Raw genomic sequence first — 27,859 nt, forward strand, 5'->3', positions numbered from 1 at the left:
GTCTCCAGGTGAGTTTGGGCTGGGGTGAGTCCTGGAGTAGATACCAGGCGTGAGGCTGGGGCAAAGCCGAGGGCAGGACTCGGCTCCAGCAGCACCCTGGTTCCACGACCGGCTCCTGCGGGATGGCGTTCACAAACCCTGCGGTCCCACCTCAGCCACTGGAGCTGGCACAGGGAGAAACGCCAGAGACGGAGCAGCCCCGGCACCCCAGAGCAGCGATGCCGTGCCTGCGTACACCCCGATGCCAGCCGCGGCTCCCTGCCTGCTGCTGGCTGGCTGTCCTTCCGAGCAGCGCTGCGCAGCAGCCGGCGGCGCCGCGGCACGCGCGGTCCTTGCGCTCGCTCCCACCTCGACTCCCGGCAAACTGATGTTCACCGTGACGCTGCGAGGCCAATTCCCCTCCGCACGGGCAACTGCCGGCCCAAATCCAGCCGCCCAGGGCCACCTTGCAGCTTCAGTGGAAAAGAGGGCGGCGGAAGAGAGGGAGAGGGTGTCTTTGAATTGAAAATGGCTAAAAAATAAATGAATGCAAGGCTCTCTCTCCCTGCGAGGCATTCCGGGCAGCGCTGTGCCGCGGCACCACGCTGGTTTTAGGAGCTCTGCAACCAGCTCAAGCCGTGACGGGCGCGCAGGGCCGCGGTGCCACCCGCGGCCAGGCCCGGATCGCGCTCGCCCGCCGCCGCCGCCTCGCCTCAGGGCGGCCGCCGTGGGACGGCACCAGCCCCGCGGCGGGGGCGGCCGCCATGGCCGCCGCGCAGGCCCCGCCGCCGCCCGGCGCGGCCGCCATTTCCCGAGCCGCGCGCGGCTCCCTCCGCAGGTGCCGCGGCCGCCGCTGCCCCCGGCGGGGCCGGCGCTGGCGGTGCGGGAGCGGGGCGCTGCGGAGCGGGCTCGGCGCTGAGCTGAGCTGAGCTGAGCTGAGCTGAGCTCACCTCCCTCCGCCTCCTCCTCCCCCCGCGCCATCCCCCCGTCCCTCCCCCCGCGCGTCCCTCCCCGCGCGCAGCCGGCAGCCGGGAGGGATCTCAGTATTATGGCATCGAGGAGAATGGAGACCAAACCCGTGATAACGTGTCTCAAAACCCTGCTCATCATCTACTCCTTCGTCTTCTGGGTGAGTGCGCCCCGCGGGGACCCCCCCGCACCTGCCCGCGCCTCCGCGCCGCCTTCTCGCCGGCTCGCCGCTGCGCTTCGCACATGTACACGGAGATACATAATTTTGTCTGATTTTGTTATTAGCATTTGGGGGTGTTCTTGCGGGCCGCTGCGGCGGCGCTGCGGCCAGGGTGACCCCGCTGCCCGCAGCGGCGCCCCGTTCCCGGCCGCTTCCCGCTTGGAGCGGGGCGGGGGGGTCGCCGCAAGGGGCCCCTCCAGCCCCGCCGAGCGCTCCCGCCGCTCGGACTCGTCGTTTAAGGCATTGATTAACCTTAAATCTGCCCGCGAGCCGGCTCCCCGGCGGGGTGGGCGCCGCGGGAGCCCTTGCTGCGGTCCCGGCGCCGGGGGCGCGTTGTGTAACCCGGCGCCGGCCCCGGGGAGCCGCTTTTGGGTGACCCAGATGCATTAATGGAGTTGTTCGCAGCGACCGGCGGAGGCCCTGGCTTTCCAGGCACCCCCCCCCCGGAGCCCGGAGATACCCAATTTATGTATAAATCTATGTAGTACATAGTATACCTATATGTATTTTTTATATATATATATGTGTGTGTGTATGTATATATGCATTTTTTTGGTGGTGCCCCGACGCTGTTACTCAGCAGATGGTGGGCGCAAGCGGCGTTGCGCTGGGGCAGCAGCCCGCAGGTTTAAAGACCTTCCTGAAATGGTTCGCGGTGACAGCCCGCGGTAACGGCGCCGTCGGGAACCGGCATCTGCCCATCCTCATCTGCCCATCGCCGGCACCGGCGGGCTCATCGCTCCGTGCCCAGGCTCATCGCTCCGTGCCTGGGCTCGTCACTCCCTACCCAGGCTCGCTCCTTCCCTATTACCCTTTTAATAGCTTTATGGCGTGGGAGAAATACAGTCACTCGTTTGTGTTGTATCATTCTGCTTAAAAACTCCTTCTGAGATAGGAATGACCTCTTCGTCGCAGTGGCGAGCTTTACAGTGAGCCCCTGACTCTTCTCCGTCTCTCTTAACTTCATATGCCTTTTTCTTTGAAAGAAACACCAGCCCAGCCACAAGCTGTCCTGCTAATCCATGGCAGTGCCCCCATGTTGTCTTCACTGCCACGCTGTCAAACCTGTTCTCTCCTCTCTGGCAATTTTGGTGGTAGCCTGAGCAAATGGGTCCCATGACTAAAACAGTCAGGAAGCCGGAATCATCCCCTGCTTTTTGCTGTTGGCACGTAGCTGCCCCTTGCTAATCCCAGGTGGGTAAGCGGCTAAGTTTGTGCACTGACCACAGTGCTCAGGCTCATCCTTCCCAGCGCGTGGGGGCTCTGGGCGAATCCCCGCGTCCTCCTGTGGTCAACGAGCAGCTGCAGGGAGCCTCCTGGATTCACGGTGTCTTTCCAAATGTCCAGATGATGCCTTTTTAGCAGGGATGTTGTATCCTGAGTAATTGGAAGACTCAAATCGGCAAGACCGTCAAGCTGGTGCATTTCATGAACGCTAATCTCATTCGGAGAAGAAAGAGAGAATTGTACATTGAGCCAAGCAGCTGGCCAAGGGAATTGGTGCTCGGGGTTGTACTGGTGCCAGGCCAGGTTGGCAGCTGTGATGTCGTAGGGTAAATGACAGAGAAGTGCTCTGGTTTGGGCCATAACAACGTGTCTGTGTTGGTGGGGTACTGGTCTTCAGGAGGACAGGGTCCATTCGCATGGCTCTTCCAAGCACTTAATGCCATCGGGGTGTGTTTGCCTGTTTGTCCTCTTCCATGTGCCTGGAAAAGGAAGCAAAACAGACTACTGCAACCACGAACAAAAAACGATTAATTTCCTTCCCACTATGGTTGGAGTTGTGTTTTCTCAACATCATGTGGCACCAACCTAGAGAAATCAAGGCACATCCCAAAGGGAAAAGTCAGCCAAGGATCTGGTAAAGGTCCAGAGTATTGGAGAGCAGACCTCAAATTATTTGTTCCTACTTTTAGCCCAGGAGAAACAAAAGAAGAAAAGGACTTACATTTTTGGTCCTTCAAAAGGATTAAAGGAGAAAATTTATTTATCTAAATAACTGATGCATATCATGTGGATCATGTCCATATCATGTGGCATGCCAGTGCCAGAAACTATTGGTTTGCAGAGTGGTTTGCCTGGGTGTTTAGGAGGTTATGAGCTGGTTTCTGAAGGAGAAAATCCTGCATTGCTCAGCTGCTTTGAGGAGTTGTCTGTTTTTTACAGCCGTGGAGATAGAGGTGGCAATATAACACACAGATGAGAGTGTGTCTGTGGCTGAGGAGCATGTGGTGGAAGTCCTTTGGATAAGGACGTATGGAGCTTATGGCTTGTGATATGAGGAACAAAAGGGAGAAAATGCTGGGTTGAATCTGGTGAGATGTTTTGAAAAGTCCAGAGGGAGCCGTCTGTGTTTATGTGGTTTATGAAAGCAGAAAATCTATGTATGCAGCATGTTCCCATGATGAGTGATAATTTGTCAGACCGAAATCTGAACTGCTTTTTTATCAGTGGGTGAGAGGGCTGTAGATGAAGGCTTTCTGAATAAACACTAAATGAGGCTCTAACGCAGGAGTTGCAGAGGGTTGATGAGGAGACATGGCTTACTTAGATTTTGTACAGAGTACTGCTTGTTCCTTTTCAATTTGGTTTTATTTAACACTATTTTGTTATTTTGGTAGCTTCTGCTGCAAATCCCCTCTCCCCCCATACCTCTCAACTTCTTTCCATAAATGTGTGAACGTGGTAGAAAAAATCCATAAACAGAGATAACAAGCTTTTTATGTGCTCATATGTGCTGTTATTCATCGTACACATTAAATGCCTAGGGTTACCTCTTTTAGTCCTTAAGGGACATAATAATAAAAATTCAGCAGCCATTTCTTTCCTAATCAGAATTCTGTACTGAACGCATCTGATTTGGAGGTAGTAAATTGAAACAGGCAATAAAAGCACTGCTTGACTGTTAACTATTTTTATTTGTCTCTTTTTGCGTAGCATAAACTACTACATGCATAAAAACCTGAGATATAACCTGTCTTTTATTTAAAGGAATGTGAATTTTGGATTTTCTATAGAGGAATGAAACCTTTAAAAAGCTATCAGTACCTTTTATTTATCTAGTTCCTAAGTTGTCTTCTGCCTTAAAATATATGTATTCTTATATCTCAGACCTTTTGCAATGAACTTACATTATTTCAAGAGCAAAATAAGAGCCTGCCTCAGTCTGTTTTGGGAGGAGATTTTGAGGGTGTGTGTATTGGTTGTTCAAGTTACAGTGCTGCGTAAAGCAGGTTCAGTCTTATACTCAAAGCTTAACATTAGCCCCAAAAGACACCGCAGCAAAGTGATTATTTTCTAATTTTTTTTCCCCTGTCCTGCTCTATGAAATACCTCACACTAGAATGAGGGCTTTGTATCATTGTGCCTGGTGTGGGGATTTCTTTCTTCTAATTCATGTAATAAAACCTCATAAGCAGAGCTTCCATTTGAGCGCAAGGCGGATCATTGAATTGAAGAGCATCTTCCGGCCGGAACTGAGGAGCATCTTTCAACAAAGATCACTTTTTCAGATATTAAACTTGGCATGTGATAAAATAACGACTAAGACACTGTTTTGCAGCGATAATAGTTTAGATTTCCACATTTTTTTTTTCTGGGAAAACAGATCTGCCCACCCTCAGGGGTCCCCTCGCATGTTGACAGGAGGACCATGGACTGACCGTGGCAGGACAGGTCAGTGCCACTTGACCGCGGGGCAGAGCTGGGGCCGTGGGTGCTTGGTCCCCATACAGAGGCTGCTGCAATAGTATCCACACCAGCTGAAGAGAGAGCTGAAAATCCTTGTTTTTGTGCTTCCTGTCGTCCGTTTCCCTGATGCCTGTGCCGAGGGATGCTAGCAGAGGGGTGAGGTGGGTAGGAGCGGGTGCTGCGCGCTGCCGTCTGCGCAGGCCCGCATGGAGCGAGGGCAGCGGGGAGGTGGGCACCCAGAGCAAACGCGGCAGCCGAGAGCAAACGCGGCATCTCCGCCATCTCCCGGGCTGCCAGCAAACGAGGTCAGCGGCGGGGGCTGAGCGGGGGGGCCCGGCGCTGCTTCCCGCTGGCGCCAGGCCTGCCGGCCCCACCGGCCCTGCCCCACACTGCGCGCTCGAGGGGCCGCCCGCGCCTGGGCACGGGCAGAAGAGCGGGTTTTAGAGCAGACCGTTGGGAGCCCTTTTGTCCTGCCGACGCTTCTGGAACATTCCCGGTCCTGGGATTTGAAGTCCAAATGCTGTTGCTGTTTGGGTGAGCTCTTGGTTGCAATTTCAGGATGGTTACAATTTCAGGAGCTTGCAGAGATATTTTCTGGGAAACATTCTCAGGCAAAGGACGAGCATGGGAGCTTGCTCTGTAGCACGAATTTATGGCCAAATTGCTGACCCATCAGCCAATACAGCAGTTCAAGCTGTGCATTATAATATGGGATCAACTTTGCATGTCCCTTTGAGCATTAATCATCTTTGCTGTGAGTGTCTGGTCAAGTTATTGAAATTACTATTTTTTCCCCAGAACGTCTTTCCCAGGCTTCTGCACTGCTCTCCACGTGCCTGTTCTTCCGAATACCTGCTACCAGGCTCATGCCATCATGTCATCTCCCCCTCCTGCTCCCCATGCCTCCCCGCATTTTTCTAATAAGTGCTAGCAGGCACTTTTGAAGGAAACATTTTAGGAAACATTCGTGCTTTCCCATGTGGCTTGGCTTTGTGTGCCTTTTGGCGGTTCCCTTCCCGCAAAATCATGATTCCTGTGAAATCACAGAGCTTCTGCAAAGCAGTGCTGTTGTAGGTACTTAGTAACCTGCAATCCAGCAAAATGGTACTTTCAGAACTACAGTATTTTTGAGATTCATAGTCAGGATGGATTTAAAATGCACCACAGTTAAGAGAAAAACTTCATGCCGTTGCCACCTTAAGTCAGTTATTTCCAATTCTGTTCTCTTAATGACATACATGAAAAATTAAAGGTAATGGTGTCTTCTCGTGAACCCAGCCCAGGGTGAAATCTGTTCAGTAAATAAATAATGGGATTAAAAAAAGATGATAGGTGGTGTTAAAAACATAGCTTTTAAGATTCACTTTTGGCATACTTACCCAATTTGACCTAATTTGAAGTATTTTTATAGTGGGTTTTATGTTTTTTGTTTTTATTAAAGCTGGGTTTAACAAATTCTTAAGTATACCCCTAACCAAGGAGGGCCATGCCAACGTAACAACTCCAGTAAGCCCAAGGTCCTGCAACGGTTTCATAGAGATTTCCTCAGAATTAAGTGCTAAGGAAGTTCTCTGCCTCCTGCTGTGGAATGAAATGTGGATGGGAAGGTTGGGGATGAACAGATGCCCTTTCTTGGCAGCAAATTGGTTTTATAAGATTAGTCAACCTGCATGCTCTGTAGCAGGCACGTTGGCAAACCTGCATAGGTTTTGCATTGCTGATGCCTCCTCCTGGTCCTAAAATTTTTGTGTGTATGATACAAAGTAGAATCATGGATAGGAGTAGCTCATTCAAGGGAGTAATAGACACTGTGGTTGACTAAATGCTCTGTTGTTGTCTTGTTGTCTCTGTACCTGCGATTCTGTCTTCAGGAGATAGCCCCTAATACCCTGTACAGCTTCCTCTCAGAGAGGGGACCTTGACTGCTGTCTAGTTTGGGGATAGTAACAAGTCACTTTGGACTGGTGAAGAGGGAGAAGTGGTATTTGTGTTTGGGAAGACATGGGACATATATGCGAACTAGCATATATAGTATAAATAATATACATACATATATAGTATAAATAATACAAGTGGAAGTGGTAGGGAGGAGTGCTCAGCAGGTTTTGTTCCTGGCTCTACTTACTCAGTCAAGAGCACCGGATAGTCCCTTTTCTGGAATGCTAGTATGATATTGTAGACCTTGCTTGTCAAGGAAATGGAGGGAATGACCACAGGTAACCCAGGATGAAGTTTCAAATGGATTCATGAGCCCGATTAGATCTCTGATTATGTGAGTATTTATCAATTCCCTGTGCTGTCAGGGAGGTAAATTAGATTACCTGCTCCTGCTAGTCATCTCCATCTCTGGAATTTTATCACCTTTTTTTTTTGTTGTTTTAACTCTCCTATAAATTTATGTGCAGGTAAGGTGATTTGTGCATGTGAGCCTGTTTAAACTTTTTCTTCAATCTTACCCACACTTTTTGACTCAAATGAGGTTTCTTTTGGAGATGTTTGTTCTCCTACAGTAACGAGTCTCTTCTGCATCCATTGAGTTGGAGGATGAAAATACTGTTGAAGTTGGTGCGTTACAGATATAGGTGGTTGAATCTTGAAAAGGGGATATACAAGGAAGACTCTAAGTCATCTGAGGAAGAAGGGGATGACCATTAATGTAAAGCCGTTTTTATTTGAATACTGCCTTGCCCTTTCTTTAGGCTTATCACTATTAAATAGTATATAATCACCTGTCAGCATATAGACTTTTTGCATCTATAGAGCAGCCCTCTTTTCCCCCTTAGCTTTCTTTCACTGATGGGCAGATGGGTTGCATTTTCTGCAGGGAATGCCTTTAACACTTTGGGGGTTGTAAGAGGGAAGCATTTGAATTTCTCTGCTCCTAAAGGAACTCTGAGGCAAAGGAAGAAGCGGGCCATGCTCATGTCTAACTGCATTACCATTTTTGCATAGCTGAACTCCTTCTCTGAGCTCTGGGAGCAGGCCACAAGGCTTTTAAGAGCTGTAATAAAATACTACAAGTGCTGCTGTTTAATTTTGCTGTAAACTACATAGTGCTCTGCAAGATGTTTCCAAATGTTCTTCTCCCCACAAAATCTTGGCTTGGGGGCCATGCTGAAATCCGCAGCCCGAGCAACCCTTCCCGCAGCTCCCTGAATTGCCCCGTGCAGAGTTCAGGTATCGCCTGCCCTTGGGTTTGGTTCCTCTTCAGGGACCAGGGTAGAGCAGCCTGGGATCTGCTGCCCCGATGCCAAGCGGCCTCACTGCCCGTGCCCAGCTGGGGGCCCACGGCACAGCCAGGGCTGGCCAGGAGCATCAGTCTGTTGGTTTGGATGGATCAGTTTGAGTGTTATTATAAATCCAAGCTTTTTTTGTTGTTGTTTTGTTTCAAGAATCTCTTTGCTAGGAGAGTGTGAGGTGCTGGAATTAGTTAGCAAATGCCTTCGAATCTCAGGAGCACATCTGAAGGAATAGGTGGTGTGTGCATATGGTGCAGGGGAAAAGGATGAGAGGGAAGGCAAGGGTGGAATCTCATAAGCAGCACAGGGAGAAGAGCACTTACCCTTTCCCTAAAACGGGAAGTGAAGGAAGCTTCTGCTGTAGGACCCATACAGCTCCTCAGTGCTTTAATACCCTTCAGTGTAAATAAACGACTCGACCCTGTGCATGCCACAGGAGTGATGCTATCAATGAAGCTAACAGCTTCTTCAGCAACTTGATCCTGGTGAGATTTATAGGTAGAGCATTAGAAAATGTATTACATGCGAAAAGAAAATTGTTCTGAACATCTCCAGCAAAGTGTATTTGAAACTGGCCCCTAGCACACTGGAAATCAATCCTGCTGCAAGGACCTGAGCATACTCCTTGCAACTAACTTGCAGCCCCTTGCAGCTAGTTGAAACTTCAGCTAGACCTTGCTGATTTAGTACTTTGGTAGGCTTTAAAAATGTTTGTCTTTTTGGACAGAGTTTACAATATGTTGCTCGCTGTCTGGCAACGATTTTGAAGATTTTACAAAATTCCTTATAACATTTCTGGCAAGAGAAAATGAAAAAAAAAAAAAGCAGTCACCTTTGTTTCCAGAAACAATTGATGAGCTGAAAAAGTTTTCAGATATCCTGTTGGAAATGGAGCTGTATCAAATGCCCAGATTTATGAGGGAAGTAGGTCTCTCAGGGATGGAACCTCTCTGTGGCTTGGGAAATCTAACAAAACAAATTCTTCAAGGAAATAAGAAATTTCCCCATGTGCCAGGTAGTGTCTACATCCATTTCTGTAGCTAGGCTTTGGGATTTGCTCAGCCACGGCTTGCCATTTGGTACATGAAGTGTGCTGCCTTCTAAGTTGTAATGGGGATGTTTGTGTTGGGGATGGAAGTCCGTAACAGGGAATGGAGAACCTGAGTGTGCAGGGGATTTTTTTTGGCTCTTAAAGAAGGTAACGGGTGAAGGTGAATCATTATGTGCGTCTTGCCTGGAGCTGTTCAAATGGCCTGCTCTGATCTTTCAAGGGGTTCTATTTAGAAGGTCATTTAGAGTCAAATATGACCTTCTGTCACAGAAATGCATTGAGAGGAATTTCAAAAGCTGTTTGATGTGAATATAGTGAATGGAGAGAAAAGTGATAGATCTTGCAGTTTATATTTTTCCTGGGAATCCGATGGTTTCCATCGTATTCCATAACAGCCTCCCAGGTTACTGCCAAAAAAGCAACAAATCAACCCAGTTTGTCAGGAAAGTTGTGGCTTTTATTCTTGTGAGAGTAAGGTAACATTCTTGTGAGAATAAGGTGAGAGAATGGAAGATGGGAACCCAGTCTACCTATATGCCGTTCACTTCAATAGCACTTGACATTTAAACATTTCTAATTAGGCTTGGAAGGGTAACATAATTAAATGTATGTCACTCTTTTCCCCCTTTGAAAACAAACAGGAAACTGAAATACACCTAAGTCACCCTCAGTATCCTCAAGTTCGCTTTAATTTCTGCATCCCGCTGAAGTGACCAGTTTTGCTGCTTCAGCTGCACCGCGTGGGGTGTAGAGCTTCCTCGTGCCTGTGAGCACTGACTGCAGATGCAGCCCCGTTCAACCTGCCTGCAAAATACAAGTCTTGCAGGAACCCAACAACTAACATTGTTTTATAAGTGTTTCAGCGTTTTTCTTTTAACTCCTGCTCTTTTTATGGGTCACTGCTGCCATTTTTGCATTTCATCAGAGCTGCTTTTGGTGTGGCTGTGTGAGCTGGGTGAAGCAGACACAATTTGCAGTAGCTAGTTGATAGCAGCATTACCTTGTGTATTGTCTGAGACCGACTTTCTCCTGGTGTATTTTAGGAAAAAAAACACTGAGATGGATCATGCAAGTAGGGTGTCCTAGAGGCTGAAACTGAGCTCTCTTGCACCAGAGCATCTTACAGGCTGCTGTAGAGCAGACTCCAACTTTATTACTATGCGAGTATGATTTAAAAACTAATGAAGAAAGAACCAGAAGCTCTCAGTGCCAGGGAATGGGCTATCAGGAGCATTTCAGCTTTGCTTCCTGAAACATTCCAGCCAAGGCCAAATTTATTCTTTGCTGCCGGTTTTCATAAAGCGGAGTGACGCAACATGCCAGGATGAGGATTTACACCCGGCAGGGCCGGCCTCTCAAAAATGTGAGGGGCAGGGGCCATGGGGGCAGGACTGCGGGCTTGTTTGTAGGGTGGTGGGCAGGAGCGTGCAGCCTTTCTGTGGGCCGCGGGGCCACGTTTCCATGTTTCCATGTTTCCACGGGGAGCTGCGGCCTGTGCGCCATGAGGCGCAGGGCCGCCCTCGGCCTGCCCGGGCCCCGGGGCCTGCCGCGGCCCGGCCTTCCTCTCGGGAGGCTGTGGGAAACGTGCCGGCTCCACCGAGTGCGGCCCCAAGGACAGGGTCTCATCCAGACATTGCTTTTCTTTCTGTTTTTTTTTTTCTTTAAGGCTGAAACCGGCCACAGAAAGAAAGCCTCCCACTTCCACAGCTGTCGTGCTTTATAAGCAACAGCCAGTTGCTTTCTTATGGGAAAGGTGGCCGTGCTCCTTAAAATAGAGGTGTCTGTGGGAGAGCCAATTTGCAAATAGTGAAATGGTGCAGAACAATGTGGAGAAGTTGCCTCAATTTTCTTTGAGCTTGTATTATATACCGGTAATATTAAAGCATATATATATTTTTTTCACTTAAGGCAAACCTGGCCTTACTGAAACCTGATCAGGCTGCACCATAGCTATTTTTTAACCGAAGTGTCTTATTTAAAGTATTCCCTTCCCCCTTACTCGCTGACCGCAGATTGCGAAGGGACCAAAAGGGATTAATCCCTGTACCCTGAAGAATATCCAGTGTTAAAGTAAGGAGCTGTGCTGTTTCCTAGAACAGTATGATCCCCAAATGATCAAAAATGTAGCACTGCTGCAACCACTCAAATGATTTATTCTTTTAATTTCATGAAGTGCTCAGCCTGGCAGATTTGTGCCAGGTGTCAGACTAAAATGACTTCCTATTTTTTCCAGCCACACTGAATATATAAAATACATAAGATGGCAGACCTCTGAATCTAAAGGGCATTGAGAAGATTTTTATTTTTCTTTTAAATTTTCATGCTAAATCTTTACTCTTGGGCACATTCTCAAGCTATTTATGGTATAAAAATAAAATTTACCTTATCAGTGAGGATTACTTAACTCATTTCTTTTTTTCTAGACCCATGCCCTGTCAGATCAATCATATACCCAAGCCTGAGTCTGTGTGGCAATAACAGTTGCCCTCTGAAAGCAGTTTTTCTGTATCGTATGTGAGTACAGTACTGGTAAGCAAAAGAACACGAAGAAAAATGACGTTATAAGAAGGGTGAAATTTGCTGAGATTGGTGATTGTGTGTGGTTGGGCCTGAGCTTTCTCCATCTGAATTGTACGAAGTATCTTGCAGGGTCATCTTACCCTCATTTAAATCAGTAGAAACCATAAATGACTGTCTTACTGTCTTGAAATTGAGTGAAAGAACCAGTGATATTTTTAAAACCTTAATCAGGTGGAATTTTAAAATTTAGTTTGTGTAATACTCAGGTTTGGTGAAAACAAGGCTTTTCTGGCATGTATAGCACAGAATTTCCATAGCCTGCTCCTGTTCTTTTCCCTTTTCTCTTCATTGCTCAAAGTAAGGCTGGTAAATGTGATCTTAAACCTGCAGTGCCTATTGGTACCTGGTCTTACTCAAACTCAGATTATTTTGTGTTATCTAAATGTATTTTAAGTGATGTAGGAATTTCTGTCCTCCTGTCTGGGTGAGAATTACTCGGAAATCACAAACATATTTCATTTAAGATAAAGGAGCATAGGTATTATGGTTAGTTTAATTAATAGTGGAGCAAATACAGAAACATATACTTATTTATTACTAATATTGTTAGGTTTCATTTCTCAGTTTGCTGGGGCTTGTGATGCAAAGGTTCATGCAACAAATACTGTTTTCTGTGGTAAATTGCAGCAGAGACTTGTGACTTGCTACACATTGGCTCCAGAGCTAATGGCAGGACTAGAGCTGGGACCAGGAGGGTTTCTCTGTCAGTTGTGTGCTGGGTATCTCAGCAGGATAGATCTGTGCCCACCTTTCTCTGTGAAGACAGAAGACTAGCAAAGTTCTGTCTCCAGACTTTGTTTTTTTTTGGTTGCCCTTTGATTTTGCTACTCTTGAGAAGCACTTACTTGGAAACTAAGCCTTCAAATACTGTTTGTGCAGAGGGTTTACTGGGTGGAGCATTTGTCTGCATCTGAGCTGGGAGCTGATACACTGTGATCCTTCCTCATGTGGAAATCGTATCCACAGAGGGGCTGCAGAGGGAGGGCACTTGGTGCTGTCCTGGGCATGGGGAGCAGAGCTGTCAGCGCGTGGGGACAGGGGCTGCTCTGCCCCAGAGTGCCCCAGCTGAGGGGACTTCCATGGCTGGAGACCTGCCAGGCAGTTTTCCTCCCCTCATGGATTGGACAAGCTTTGCGGTGGGGAAAAATGAGTTTTTCCTTGTGCAGAGCACAGGAATGGTTTCCTTCAAGGAACCATTTCTGCAGATGGATATCACCTCTGCTTTGAAAGCCCCTTTGTCTGCAGAGCCAGAAGTGTTTGCTGACCTCGGAGGAAGGAAGCTCGTGTGCCTACTTAGAAACAGCCTCATCCTCTTTGTGCTAAGTACCAGTGATCTGTTTTCTTCAGGGCGATCTGGCCCAAATGTGACAAGCAAGGTCAAATTTAAATGCTCACCTCCAGAGCAAGCTACAAGGTTGCTTTTCTCTTTGGACATTAAGCTATGGAGAACATTTGCTAACATGGAGCCCTGGTTACAGACCAGTATGCAGCATTTGGTGATTTGTGATTCTGTCACAGATTTTATGTATGAGGTTGTCAAGTGCTCCTAAGAATTGGATTTTCTTTTTAGCCAAAGAAGAATTTAACTCTGATTTACTTTTGAAGGGGGTGCTGTGACAGTTAGGAAGACTTCTGGGTAGGTTTTGATGATCAGTTTGAGTGCATGCAAGCACAGAGCACAAGCAGGGCAGCTCTCAGGAGCCGGCCGTAATGCAGGACCAGGTAGCACCCGCTGGGGCTCAGGCTCTGTGGTGCTAGAAAGGGCAGAACGAGGTTCCAAAACTGCTGTTTAAGATGAGAATAGGTTGTATGGATAAGGGTTTGCAATAAGTTACTGCTCAGAGGAAGAATTTAATTCTGGGATTTCTTCAAAAAGAAGGAAGTTTGTTCATGCTGAGGGCTCTTTTTTTTTTAAACACACCTGCAGGGAAATCTTTTTGGAAGAAACTAATGCTAGGTTTCATTAGCTTTACGTCAGAGTTAATCCATGGCTGTGAAAAGCTTTACGTTAAGTTGGGTTTTGTTGTTTGGCCGGGGTTGGTGGTGGGGAAGAATAGCTCATGAAAAGGATGATCAATTCATCCTAATATTCATTTTCAGGCTGAGAAGATTTGGAGGAATGTTGGCTTTTTTTTTCTTTCCCTAATGTCCCCTTCCACTAATGAGGCAGCTTTATCCTAAGGTTCAGTGTAGTTTATTATTAGTCTACTGCTTGTTTGGACTGACAGAAGAGCAGAACAGTTTAGAGCAGTCACTGTTTTGTTCTTACCTTCTTGTACGTCCTTGGTGAACAGGAGGGGAAGGAATCCACCAGGGACTCTGCTCAGCTTGCAAAAGGTCATTAATTTGTCTGTCATCCTGGATCTTGTAACCTACAGAAGATAATTTTAGGTGAGCTGTGGAATACTTTCCGTTTCCCACTCCTCTTCCATGAGCAGTGTCATGGAGGTAGAAATGCAGAGTGGCTGGTGGTTTACTTCATGTTTTGGTACCTTTATCACCTTTTTTTTTTTTTGGTATGTCTTAAATTATACTTTTCCAGTGGGTGCATTACTAGTTGCTGTTGCTGTAGTTTAGACCAAAGCTCTTCATGGTGTTTCTGCTGGCAGTTTATTTCTCCCCCATCACGTAAGGAACTAGTACCAATCTAGTAGGGGCTTCCTGCTGCGTAGTAACAGATGGTCCAGTGCTGGCCGGGACTGGGAAGATGCTAAGGCCTGGAGCCAGTGTTATCTGCATACGTGCTTCGGATCCCAGTGTGGGTGTTTCACAGGCGGGAACGCTGCTGGCGCCAGCAGGAAGCGCTGCTGGCAGTGGAGTAGTGGGAGGCTGTTCAGGACCGCGCTTTTTGGTGGTCTTTACGCCAAGTCTCGACGCACTTGGAAGTTCAAGTGTGTGGTTTATGTTGGGTTATATCAATAATGTCGAAATTATATCCCTTCTTGGATAAAATTGCTGTGTTTGCTGTTTTTCCCCTTTTTGGTTTAGTCTGTGGTTAAAGTACTGTGTAACAAAGTAAGTATAGAGCAGAACAGCCAGCTCCATTATCTGATCTCACTTCCATTTATGCTCTAGCACGTAATACCACCTTAAAATGTTTTAAGTAATGCAGGGCTGAAAGAGAAAAAAGGGTTAAATAGCCTTAGAAATTTCAGACCGGTTCTTTCCTCTGCTAACCTTGGTTCTACACTAAATTGCTTAGATAGCCACGGTGGGCAGAAGGCCACATGGGAGAGGGTGAGGCATCAAACAGTGGCACTTCCTAGAAGATGCCCTGCAGAATTCTTATTCTGGGACCTTCTGGGACATTATATGGCACTTTATTCTATGTCTTCTTAACGCTGGGTAAGCAGCACTGTCCAGACTCCAGTGGCTTTTTTTTTCCCATGTGCAACCTCAGTAATTGGAGTGAGGGAAGCGTCGATGAAGGAAGATGAGGCCTTTGCCATGGCTCTTCCAGTGTGTATCTTAATTGGTGTCTGCCTTCCCTTGACTTTATGAATCCATGTTGTTGGAAAGGAAAAGACTGTTCCTATTCACATAAATAAAAATGGTAGAAACTTTTTACTGAAAAAGTCAGACCTGGAAAAAGAAAACGTTGCTTTGGGACCCTGTTTCCTCTTCCCCCATGAGAGTATCCAGTTTAGAAAATAAAAGTCTGTGCAGTTCTCCCTCAGCCCCAGTGTAGGATGTGAATCTTCTGCCTTTCCTCCAGGTGGACAAAGGTTTCCAGTCCTTGCTTCCTGTAAGGTAACTAGAGCTTATGTCCCCTATAGGATAATGTGAGATTATGGCTTCTTTTCTCTGCAGTAAGTTGATAATTCAGAGTAGCTGAAATAAGTTAAAACACCACCGAGAGAGTGGTGTTGCAGAGGACCAGAGATGATCCTGTCGGGCTGACATCTGATCCTTGGCAGCTGAGCAAGGTGAAGATGCTTTGCCTGAACCTGACCTGGAAGAATTGCTGTCTTAACCATTTTGCTTTCGAAAGCTGGGCTTAGACAGGGCTCTGTCCCTGGGGCAGTAAGTAAGCAATCCTGCTGTCATGGTCTCTGTCTTTTAAATAGTAAGTAGGAAAAAAATGGCAATGGGAAAGGATCCATGAAGACTCTATCTTAATTGCCATGGGAGGGGGGACAAATTCAGGCAGTGAAGCACTTCAACCACTTTTCTCTTTTCCCTCTCTTTCCCTCTTCCTTATCCTCTCACCTGGTACTTGCATGAGTTGAGTATAAAGCCCAATTCTGCATGGGCTGAGCTGGAAGCTGTTGTGGTCATCTTAGAGAATGATGAAGTCACTCAAATAGAGGAATACCAGTGGTGCATCTGGGGCACTGCATCTCAGTAACCTTGCCAAATCAATGTGAGACTTTGTGTTTTGGAAACCGCTTTTCCTCCATTTAAAACATCTTTTGCCTCATTGGGCACTAGAGTTGTCTCAAATGCAATTAAAACCTTCTTTGGGCAATTACGTGTTTCTGAACTTGTTTTCTGCCACAGAAAGCCCTTTTCCTTGAGGCAGTCACTTCAATGCATAGAAATGACTAGCTTTTAGGAGTCCCGTGGCCTTGCTACCTTCTACTGAATCACAGAATCTTTAGGGCTGGAAAAGACCCTCAAGATCATTGAGTCCAACCATAAGCTCATCACCAGCATGGGCTCATCACCAGCGTTAGTGCCTCCTCTGCATGTTCTTGAGAACTGGCAGGGACAGGCCATGGGAACCTCTCCCTTGAGGGGAGCTTTGGATGACCACGCTGAATGCAGACACATGAATGTCTGGATTTGTTACTAAGGATTCTATGAATCTGCACTGAGTTTTCAAGATGAAGGAAAGGCTGAGGTTTTTTGGAGATTTCTCTACCAGGTGATTTAAGATTTCCATCACAAAGAGCTCTTATTCTGTTAGCTTTCTTCCCAAACCTGTTTGCTTGCCCTGGAAAGGCTCTTCTCTGTGTGGCTGGCATGTGGTTAGCTCTTCCTCAATAAGACTTCCGTCCTCTGGGCAGTGTTGCTACAACATTGGCCATGTTCAGCTCTCATATCTTTTCCTTTTCACTTAGCTGGCCTGAAGCTGGAGGGTCACATCAAGGTTTGTTTGGTCTGAAGGCAACTGGCCATCATATGCAAGACAACTGTGTGGTCTTTGTGCCATACATTTGCAAAATGCTATTGCTGGATAGACCTTTTAGAGAGAAATTCTAGGCCAGGCCCTTTTTGTCTGACAACTCTAACAAAAGGAAGAGCCAAACCTGGGAAACAGCAGGATGCACAGCTCAATTCTTTGTAAAGACCATGGGGTTATATCTGAGCTAGATCTGTCTTCTGGCCCAGTGTCGCAGTGTTCAGGGGCACTGGGTTGTGGAAGTAACACGGTTATGATTAAAGACAGGCCCTTCCCTGCATCTCGGGAGAACTGGTTAGCTGCAGACTGGGGATGCACAGATTTGCCTGTGCCTTGCTGTGTGGTTCTCAGGTGGACGCCTGCTTCACAGCTCTGTGTTGCCCACTCTGACTGGCCCTACATGTCCCTACTCCAGATGATCCTCAATGCCTGGGCTGACAGTTTCTGTGTATGCAACTTGTAGACTGTTTGGAGTGCCTCTGTGGTGTGGTCAAGTAATATTCTACCATTTGAGGAGATGGCTTATTCATATATATCTTTTTATATATTTTAGATATATATAATTTCTGCCCATGGGCAGAAATGCTGCAGTTGATAAATGATAGATTACATTTGGGTTTTCATCCTCGTGCTGTGTATTGAGAATCCCTCAATTAATGCTTAACACAGAAGAACTGCCGCGCTCTTCTCGCTTGGAATTGGTTTTCCCTTAGGAATCGACGAGGTTCCGATTTGAGGCGCGTCAGCCGCTCGCGTGAGGGCTCCAGCACAGGTAGGCCACAGGGAATTTATTTTCAGAGCAGCGGACTGCAACGATTGCCCCAGCCCCATGCCCTGCTTTTACACTGATGGCCTCATTTGTGCAGATGGGACTGGAACTGCAACACTGCTGTTTCAAGGGAAATAAGGATGAGTTTATCTCCCTCCCAAAGCTTAAACCCTGGCATTCAAATGTAGCGTCTTTTATTTTCAGAGATCTACATGTATATTAGAAGCTGCTAGGCGAAAAGATGTTTTTAATGATACTCTGACCTCGTAATTTGGCTTTCCTGGTAGATAAAATTGGCAGGTTCATTTCTGTGGAGACATAGTTTGGTCAAAAGACAGTTCATTACCTGTTTAGGAAAGAGACTATCATGTCATAACACTGTCCACTGCTGATCTTTTCCCAAACTCACTAGGGAGGCTTTTTGCAATGAACCGTGAGCTTTTTACCTAACTTTGAAACCAGCAAGAAAACCAGAGGGTAACTGTAAATGTGTTAAGATATATGCTTCATGTTGCAGAAAGAGGCTATGGATTTTCACATAACTAATGCATATTTCAAACAAGGAATAGCTTTGGGCAAGGGGAGTGAGCATGCCTGTGAAACTCAACAATCTGCTGTGCTTGCATTGCTGCAAACAGCAGCGTGAAAGATGGTTCCTATGAAAAAAAAAAAAAGGAAGCATTTTCCTTCCTTAGGTAACTTGATTTCTGGTGATTTCCTGGTGATTTTTGTCCCCGTTTGTGTCTGTGTCGTGTGTGGAGGGGCGATCCGCGCCGAGCCGTGATGGGTGCAGGGGCCGGCGGGCTCGGCGCGCCCAGCAGCAGCGGGGCCTGCGGGAATACGGCTCCTCCTCCTCCTGTTAATAAAATCAGCACTAGGGTTGCATTAAAAAAAACGGGTACAGGCAAAGAGTGAGGATGGGGGAAAACAGGAAAACTGAGTGTGGCCCCTGCCTGCCGTGCTGTTACTAGCAGTTTCTCCGAGGCTGCCGTAAGTGCTGTGACTGCTTTGGAGCAGGGATTGGGCTTTCTTCTTTTCCCCCCTCCTTCCAATGGCTTCTGTGCTGTGAGTGGCTGCGGATGCTGAAAGTGCCCGCAGCCTGTTCCTAACCGTGACAAATCTGCTGGCCAACGATCCCTCCATCGATTATTTTGTGCGGGCAGAGATGGGATGTAAGGGCAGAACGGGGGGGATTTAGTGACAAGGGAGGAGGGGGGACAATGGGAAAGGAAGGAAAAAGCAGAGGAGAGAAGGGCAGAGGGAAACTGATGCCTGGGGCACCCAACCATTTGTTGGCCGGTGAGTAAAATAACTCGGTGGGCAGACGGAAAGAGGTGGGCGCCGTGTCTGGGGTGGGAAGCGGGGCCGGGGGTCGCCCGGCCTTAGTGCCAGGCAGTGCCGGCCACCGTGTCAGGCCTCCTGCCTGCAGGTGGGAGCTGCTGCCGGCCTGGCCTGGCGTGGGGGGCACAGACCCTCCTCTGCGGGACCCCCAGGTCACAGGGGCGCTGTGTCCCGGCAGGAGACCCCTTGGAAACAGGGAGGCAAGAGGACCTTGCACCCTGTCCCGCTGTAAGCCCCTCTCTGCGGGCGATCTCTGCAGCAAGACCGGAGTGGCTGACGGCAGAAAGAGAGGAGGGAGCTCTGCAAGGCCCCTTTTCCCAAGCGCTCCGTAATGCCGGGACTCAGGGGGTGCGCTGACTCACGGCGCCTCCACCCGAAGGGAATGTTCACGTGACATCCATCCGGAGCCCCGTGTGCAGGCGGAGCCCTAATCAAGCCGGCACCTTTGGATGTGCCGGCGCTCCAGCATTTTAAAGCCGCATTTGGTATTCCTGGTATTCCGGCTGCATAGCGGAAGGGAGAGCCTATCGAGGACACGGAGCAAACACCTTTAGCTGGAAGTGCTTGTGTCCCCTTGTGGGTGCCGTGCTGCAAGGCCACTAATAGCAGCATCGTGGCGTGTCAGTCACTGGGGAAGCGGCTCGCGCTGCTGCCGCTCCCTCCCGGCGGGAGCCCGGCGTGCGCAGCCTGGGGCCTGGGCAGCTGCTGGGGGCCGCTCTGTCCCGGTGCCTGCCTCCGGAGCAGGACCTGCATCCAATGGGAACCCAGGCTTCCAACGAGCCGCAAGGCTGGGCAGGCGCCACGGGGTTTATTTCCCACCTGGTCCCTCTCATCACCCTACTCCCCCGCCCTTCCTCTTCGGCCCTTGATTTATAAATCCGAGATGGCCAGTGGCTCCGTTCTGTAAAACAAGAACAAACCTCAGAAATCCAGGAGCTGCGTGTGGGGGCCGGAGCATCTCTCTTGCTTACGGGAGCAAACGGTTCGGCCTTGGCCGGAACGAGCCCGTGCAGACAGCGCAGAGGGGCCTCTGCGGCGCGGCGCGAGGGGTGCAGGACACGTCGCAGTGCCCAGGGGCAGGGGCGCTCGGCCACGGTCAGCAAGGCCGCCGAGCAGCCCTGCGGAGCATCCCTGCTCGGAAACCTGCTCCGTGCCGCGCTCCCCGCTGCGCCTCGGCCCCCCGGCCCCTGGGGGAGACTCGTGCGTGGCTCCCGCGCCGGTTCGCTCCCCCGTCGGCTCTGGAGGTGTCTATTTTTATAATGCCAGCTGCCTCTCACACGAAGCAGCCGCTGCCGCTCTGGCGCTGCTCGCGATGCATTATTCAACGCCCTCTTTAGACTCTCCCATTTAAAGAGCTTCATTAATGTTTCAGCGGTTGCTGTGATTCTCTCCAAGGGGGCTCCTTTTCTCTTCTCCCTTAGCACCCCTATATTTCTGTGGGTGGCAAAGATGCTCCAACTGTGCATTGCCTTTGATAGAACAAACTCGGCGTTTTCCAAATTAGGTGGATCTTAAAAGAAACTTGGAGATTGGTTCTAAGCGGATGCCTGGTTTATCCAAGTTCTTATTGTACCCTAGGAAACAGCAGTGGTTTCCTAGGTATTGGGATGGAGAGGTTGATTTATTTTCAGTTTTTATTTTTTGCAATGACCATGAATGTTTGTGCCGCATCACAAAACTGGTCTTTCTGGTTGGCTTTTCCAGCAGAGAGGGAATGCTAGAAAGGGAATTTGAAAAGGAGAATTGAAACATGTTGGTTATCTCTACTTAAAGATTTACTTAGGAACATTTTCTTACTTAAACATTAACTGCATTTGCACTGATTTCAAAACCATACTGAGGATTATTTTTTCCTGCTTCTCGGTATTAAGTAGAGAATCCGTGGAGAGGATGGGTTTTTGAGAGTGAACATAGTGATTTCATCACCTGAAATTTCGGTAGCAAAGAAGTGCCTAGCAGGTGTAGAAATGTAGAAATGCTGCCTTTAAATGGAGAGATGAGAAGGACTAACTGTTCTGAACTGGCTGTGTAAGAGCAGTTTTCTTAATCCATGAGTTCTTTCTTTTTTCCTTCTGAGGCCAAGATAAAAGATTCCTTTGGCTTGATTGTGCATGACGGTCTTCGACGCTGGGAGATGGATTCCTAGTGATAGAGCTGTGTCATAATTCTAAAAGGTGATTTCTCAATACCTGAAGCAATTAAGGGTTTGAAGATAAGACAAGTGTTCAAAGCTGCTGCTCACCCATGAAACGAGAGGGCGGGTGATGATGCCTGCCAAAAATCAGTGTTGCAGTCTCTGGGGTAAGTGAGAGCTGATGCCTGGGATCCCTTCCGCGGATGGAAGCAGTGGAAGAACAGACCTTGACTGCCTTGGTCTAAGCAGGATGGGGATAGTTGGTAAGGAGAGGAGGTAACTGCCAGCATTTAGGGGAGTCTCACAGAGCCTTATTTATTTATTTATATAAATAAATAAATAATAATAAATAATGATAGACAATAAATGAATAACGTGTTCCCGCTGCCGGCGGCCGCGCGGCGCCTCCGGGACGCTCCCTGGGGCGGCTGCAGGAGATGAGCGCGTCACGCGGCCCCCGGCTGCCCTTGGTCTGCACCCGCCGTGTGGGATCACGGCCCGGGTGAGAGGGGCAGCCAACAACCCGGATTCGCCTGCCCATGGCAGGGCAGGAGCAGAGACGGCGAGGAGATGGTCTTAGGGCTCTGCAGTGCACGGGAGGGAAAGAACACCCCGGGAAAAGGGAGAGGCTGCAGAGCTGCTTCTTGCTTTTCTTGCAGTGAGCCCACCAGAATTACCTTTCTCTAGAGAAAAAAATGGGAATTTTGTTCTTCTTAGGTTGTTCTTCCTGGTCAAATATTTTTTCCGTGTGATGCTGTGAGTCCCAGGGGTGATTTGACTCCAGTCCACTTGCTCTTGGAGATCACTGCACATATCTGCAGTGTCCCTATCCCAGGAGAGAGGAAGCTGTCCTCTCCGTCCTGCTGTCATGTTGCCTGCCTTCCCCTGCTTTCCTCCAGCAAACCAAGTTATTTTATATATATAAAACTATATTACCAAATTATATATATAATTAAAACCAAATGTCTGCTAAGCTGGTTAGTGCTCTAAGTGAGGAACTCGTGTCTCGCTATCAAAGGGGCTGCATGAGGGTCCAGGCTCAAGGCCCCTCTCCGGAAACTCTTTGGAGCAGTGGAGCCCAGCTGCTTCTGAAGCAGTTTGTGCTCATGTTGTTCACAGAATCACAGGATGGTTGAGGTTGGAAGGGACCTCCAGAGATGATCTAGTCCAACCCCCTGCTCCAGCAGGGACACCCAGAGCATGGGGCACAGGGTGACATGTCTGAACGGTGGCTGCTGGAGACCTCGAGCCCTTTGTACAGGGGCACTGCCTGCTGTGAGCACAGCAGGAAGAGGAGTTCAGTCCTCAGCTTGGGAATGACTTAGTTTGGGAACAGCTTCGCTTGGGAAACCCTTGGGAAACCCTTGGGAAAAGGGTCTTACCATGAGATAAACAGATCTTTTATTCCTCTCCGCTTCTTCCAAGTAAATACAAAGAAGTCCTCCAAGATTGAGTTGTCCTTTCCTGATGGGAGGCAGGTGTTCTACAAGACATGATTTTTTAAATTTAATTTAATTTTATTTTATTTTGCTCAGAAGAGGGACAGGTAGGTTTGGAGAAAGGAGCTGGTTTGCTTGGAGAAGGGCCAGGCAATCGGGCACTTGCACAAAGCAGTGCTACTGATGGAGTGCAACACTGCTAGAAGTGACTCAGAGCAATTGGCTGACTCACCCCGCAGCTACTGAGCAGTACAGAGAGCAAAGCGCTGTCAGCAGAACATTTGGGGATGCGCTAGGTAAGCTTCTTTCTAGTGGAAACTGAGAAGCTTGGAAAAATGTCAGGCATCACCTATCAGGTAGAAATTCATTGTGTTCTGGAATATGTGTAGTATTTGTAGTGCTTACTTAAGAGCGGAAAGGTAATTTGCTAATTAAATGTGCTGTCAGCTTGTTCCTCAGTGCCAGCTGGTCTGAGTCACCCGCTATCAGCGAAACCTCCTTTCTGAGGTGCCCGAGAGGTAGCGCTGGAGAGCAGCGGAGCAGAGCCCTGGCACCACGTGAGTGCCAGGGAACCCAGCTGCTGCTGCACGGCGCAGCGAGGCAGCGCCTCGTGCCACTGCACAGTCCGGATTGCCTCTTGGTGTTCCTTCAGGTGCTTGCCCCGGGCTGGGGCTTTTGCCAGGCATTAGGGCATGGTTGCTCAGCTGCAGCCTCTCCATAGCAGGCCCTTGGTGTGGGTCCCAGCAGGGGATGCCTGTGGCAGACACAGAAACGTAGCTCAGAACAGTAAGAAATCCCATTAAGCACCTGATGTGCCTTCTGTCTAGACAGGCATCTGGTTTTAAGTCTCTAGGGGTGATGCCACTGCTGAGCTGCTCCCACTAAACTCCAGCAAGACCCTGCGCTCTCAGGAAGGAGCTCTGGGTCCGAGTGCTGCTCTCACTTGTAGGGGAGAAGAGGAAAGGCCTTTTCTGTGGGGGCTGCTCAGGCTGCGAAGCTTTTGCAGAAGGATGTTCAGGAGAGCCCCTCGTTCTGCTGGTGGTGCCATCCCTGCTGGGGGTCGGTGCCATCCAGGAGGGGCCACGCAGCGAGGCAGGTCCTGGCTCTCCTGCTGCTCCCGGCTCGTGGGGCTTTGCAGAGATGGAGCCTGTCGCCTGTGTCACCTACCGCTGAGGTGATAGCTGAGGGGCAAGGCAAGTGTCTGCACTGCTGATTTACACTCTTTGCAGCAGCATCCATAAAAGTCTGCATGTGATTTTACTAAGCTTTCCAGGTAGCTACCTCGGGTCAGCTCTTGGAGGCTTCCTCTGAACAAGAGAGTGAGTTCCTAAGTGAACCCCTTAAAGAGCAACTTTCACCAGTACAAAAAGAAGTGGCCCTTTCTATGTACTTTGACAGTGTTACTGCTGCGTATTAAATTAGGTTTTGGGCTTGAAATTAAGCTATTGGGGCCCTTAGATCTGTTAGTAGGAGAGGTTCAAAGGCATTATCCCCCTCCATCTACCTACTCTTTCTTGCCGCACCTTTCCCCTTCTTACTTACAGCTCTGCGATGATTTCAGGTGGCCACAGATGAGCCTTCTGGAAAGGAATACAGAGCTATCCAACATCAGCTAAGCCCAGGCAGCATAAAGAATATTTCCTTGAGCTTGTGGCATGGCCGCATGCTGGCCATTAGTGAGCGTAACGGGAGCAAGCAGCAAAACTCTTGGCCAGCGCCTGCAAATGCAGCTCGGTGCCTGTTTATTTAGAGGCTTTAGAGGCTTTCCCTTCCGCACGCGCCTCCTGCTTCCGACGGGACACGCGCTGGCTCCGCTGAGCTGCGGCCTCATGTGCCTGTACAGCGGATGGGAAGACATACATGCTATATACATGAGGACATGCTATACACACATGTGGACAGGCTATACAGCATCTCCTCAGCGCGCCGCACTGGCCACTGCTCCGCGCTGTCCGGCACGTCCGGAGAGCACTAAATACCCTGCAGAAGAAGCCTGATTTATTTCCCCATGGCAGAGCCTGGGCTTTCTGCTCTTCTGCTCCCCTTTCTGTTTCTGTCACAGCTGCACTGCTGTGTGGGGAGAGCTCCTGGCCTCCTTCTTCCTGCGGGCCATCCCGCACAGCTGTTTATTTATTTATTGAAACGTAGCTGGTGATGAGCTTGGTTTAGAGATGAATACCTGAAATATTAAAATGCTCCTAAAAAAAAGTGTTTTGAATCCCATTTGCAATCCGCCTGGGTTTACAGCATTCGTGGCATGCAGCCATTTTCCCTCTGGAGATGGGGGAGGCGCGAGGGGAGGCACCGAGAGGGACAAGTGATGGCCCTGCCATGGGGCAGAGTTCAGCCCTGGTCGCGGTGCCAGGAGCAGGGCTCTTGCTGCCTTGCAGGGAGCTGTTCATTGCATTACAGTAAATAGGGGACTTGGACAGCGACACCAAGCCTTGGATATCTGTCTCCCTCTTATCAGGGCTTTCTTGGGAAGATTTTCCGTCACCTCGTATAAGAAGTTGCTTCCCTTTTAAAAGATATGTTGCTTCCTATCAGTTCTTGTTGACCTAGAGAGCCCTGGACACTCCCTGTGCAACTGCTGCTGTCTCCTGGTCTTGGTGGTTCCCTGAAGAGCCCCGAGAGGCCAAGAGGGTGCGACGGTGTCGAGAGGAAGGCAGGGGCAGCCTCTTGCCCCCCGCGCCCTCTGGGCAACGTGCTGCCCTCGTGGGGTGGCAGTGGGAGGGCTGTCTGCCCTAGCAAGCAGCCCAAATGAGCAAAATAGCGTGTATCCGCAGTGCCCTGTCCTGCACACCCGTGCTGGCTGCCGTAACTTTCCTCCTCCGACTCGTGCCATTAACTTGACTGGCTCGCATTATCCTGCCCTTCCTTGTGCCTCACTGGCCTCTCGTTCCTGTGCGGCGCTCCCGTGCGCAGGCTCCCCTGCTCGTGCTCTTTCGGCCACCTGCGGAGCAAGGAGGGCACTTCCATGCTTTCTGCCCTAAACAACCTCTGGAAGTACATTTTGCATGGAAAGTAATTTCACGGTTCGTGTTTCTGTTTTCAAGCGATGTCAGCATCAGCAAGAAAACAAGGAGCGAGACCAGTAAAAGATCTGTGCAGCGTGCACCCTGGCAAATAACGGCAGTGCTGGCCTTAGTCCAGGAGAAATGTGACCCAGTAAACTTCTTAAAAGACTGTTCAATTGCTCTCTTTATAATGCAGGAGCATGCGGGCTATAGACAGAATGAGCAGTATTTTCTCAACTGCTGCCAAAGGAAACATTTGCTGCCCGATGCGCGATCGTTCTCTCCACTTGGGTCTCCCCTCGCAGTGGCAGAGAGCGGCTTCACGTCTTTCTGCGCGGGCGACTTGTAGTGGTGCAGCTGGAAAACCATGGAGGGGCACAGGGAACACCCACTGTGTTTTCCCTCAAGCAAGCCCAATAACTCATTGCATCGGGATATTCCGCTGGAATTGCGCTGGTTTTCCTAGTTGGATGGAGGGGGATTTCCCAGCTCGGCGGGAGGCGGAGGCCCTGCCGTGGGTCCCGTGGGCTCGCGCTGGGCACGGGGGCTGTGGCTCCCGGCTCCTTGTGCCGGCGCCTGGCCGGCCCCTCGGCTCCCCCACGGCTTTGGGTGAGCGGCAGCAGCCAGGCCTGCGGGGCCCCGCTTTGATGCCGTGTGACGCCATCCCTCGTGGAAGGGGTGTCCCGGCTGCTGCGGCGGGAGCGGAGCAGAGGGCGAATCCTCGGATTCCGTGGACGTCCTGGAGGAGCCCAGGCTGCCAGCCAAGGCGCCCTCGGGCCCCGCTGGGCTCTTCATTCCCGTGTGGCTGTGCTGGCAGACAGGACGGCCTGGCTAGAGGCCGGGGCGCTCTGCAGAGAGCCTTGTGGCCAGGCCCAGCCAAGCGCTGCACCGAGCTCTAGCCCGGCCGGCCCTATTCCCGGTGCTGCCGCGGATGGGAGTGATCCGCGCCATCCCTCCCACCTCCCTGCCGGAGGGAGCCGAGCGGAGCACATGGCGTTGGCTGCGGCGCGAGGATCGGGCCTGAAATGGTGGCCCGGCTGCGGCTCGCGGCCCTCAGCGCAGCCCCACAGCCTCCTCCGAAGCCTTGGCCGCTTGCCAGCGGTTTGCCGCTTTCCCAAATGAGGTTTCCCGGGAAAAGAAATTTTCCACCAGGCTTCTCCTCCAGCCAGAGTGACAAGCTGTTTATTTATTTAATTGATTTTACCTGGAGAACAACAAATTAATCTCCTGTGTGTTTTGTTTTAAGGGAAGCAAAAGGAGAGGGGAGCACATACCAGAGAGGTGGGTGGAGGGTTTTCTTGTTTGTTTGCCTTCATGCTCTAGCAGCCTTTCATTTAAATAAAAAGCTTAATTAAGCATATCTTTCTCATTACAGCCTGTATAAATGTGGAGCCTAAAGAATACGAATTGGGCTTAAGATTACTATTCCTATGCAGCCCATCATTTTCCTTACAAAAGCAATTCTTGCATGTAATTATTTGGTTATCCCAATACATTTATGTTTTGCACCTTTATATGTGACCGTTAAAGATTTTCCTGCCATTCTGACAGTCTGACCTTCTCCAGCACACAGGTTACATTTTTTCTCCTAAGCTTCTAAAATTGCATTAGAATGGATTTTTTTTTCTTATTTTTAATCTTTTTTTTTTATTCTTGGTGTGCCACAATGATCATACTTGTGTGAACAGCCCATCTGCACACAGACAAAAATCAAACATGCAAGGTTCACTAGTCAGATACAGTGAATGGTTTGAAATGATTAATTAAAAAAGTAAAATAAAAGGACTCTGTGAGTCAGATGTTCAGACCGTAATAGAGGTGGGGAAGAAAATTTTGTGAATAATAGGATATTTGAAGTAGAGACTTCCTTAATTTGCTCATGAGTCCTATGTCTTTCTGCAAGGAATCTCAGTCAAAAAGTGCACTGTTTCCTCAACGTTGCGTTTTTGTGCAAATTCTGTTCTTCTGTTATGTTAATGGTAGACTTTCTGTCCTCTGGCTGTTTTTTTAATGCTAGTTATTTCTGCAGTTTGAAACGTACCTTTGTTTCAGAATAAAATGCACAAATTGTGCCGAACTGTGCCATGACACTCTTGTCTTAGAACAGAAGCAGAAAGAAAGCCCATTCCCACTGAATTTCTGCAAAGTAACTTGCATGAACACTCCCAACTTGCTAATCAGCACTTGCAAGATTGAAAAAGCACACAGAAAGTAAGTGCTTTATTTATCTAGTCGGTGCTGTAACATTTTGGTGTATTTTTAAGCCTCTCCTGACGATGCACGCTCCTTGTGAGCTTCTCATCAGT

General features: G+C 49.1%; 1 protein-coding gene across 2 annotated transcripts in view; it reads left to right on the forward strand.

Moving 5' to 3' along the window:
* The first annotated feature begins 990 nt into the window (after positions 1 to 990).
* The window catches only part of TSPAN7 (tetraspanin 7), an 84,258-nt gene continuing 57,389 nt past the window's right edge, over positions 991 to 27,859 (forward strand). For both annotated transcript variants that reach the window (XM_026047296.1, XM_026047294.1), the window contains exon 1: positions 991 to 1,108. In XM_026047296.1, the coding sequence (XP_025903081.1) occupies positions 1,028 to 1,108 (81 nt within the window). In that variant the 5' untranslated portion in view covers positions 991 to 1,027. The remainder of the gene's footprint in view (positions 1,109 to 27,859) is intronic.

The sequence above is a fragment of the Nothoprocta perdicaria genome, unplaced genomic scaffold (assembly GCF_003342845.1).
Source record: "Nothoprocta perdicaria isolate Ctin4 unplaced genomic scaffold, notPer1 scaffold_49, whole genome shotgun sequence".
Lineage (NCBI taxonomy): Eukaryota > Metazoa > Chordata > Aves > Tinamiformes > Tinamidae > Nothoprocta > Nothoprocta perdicaria.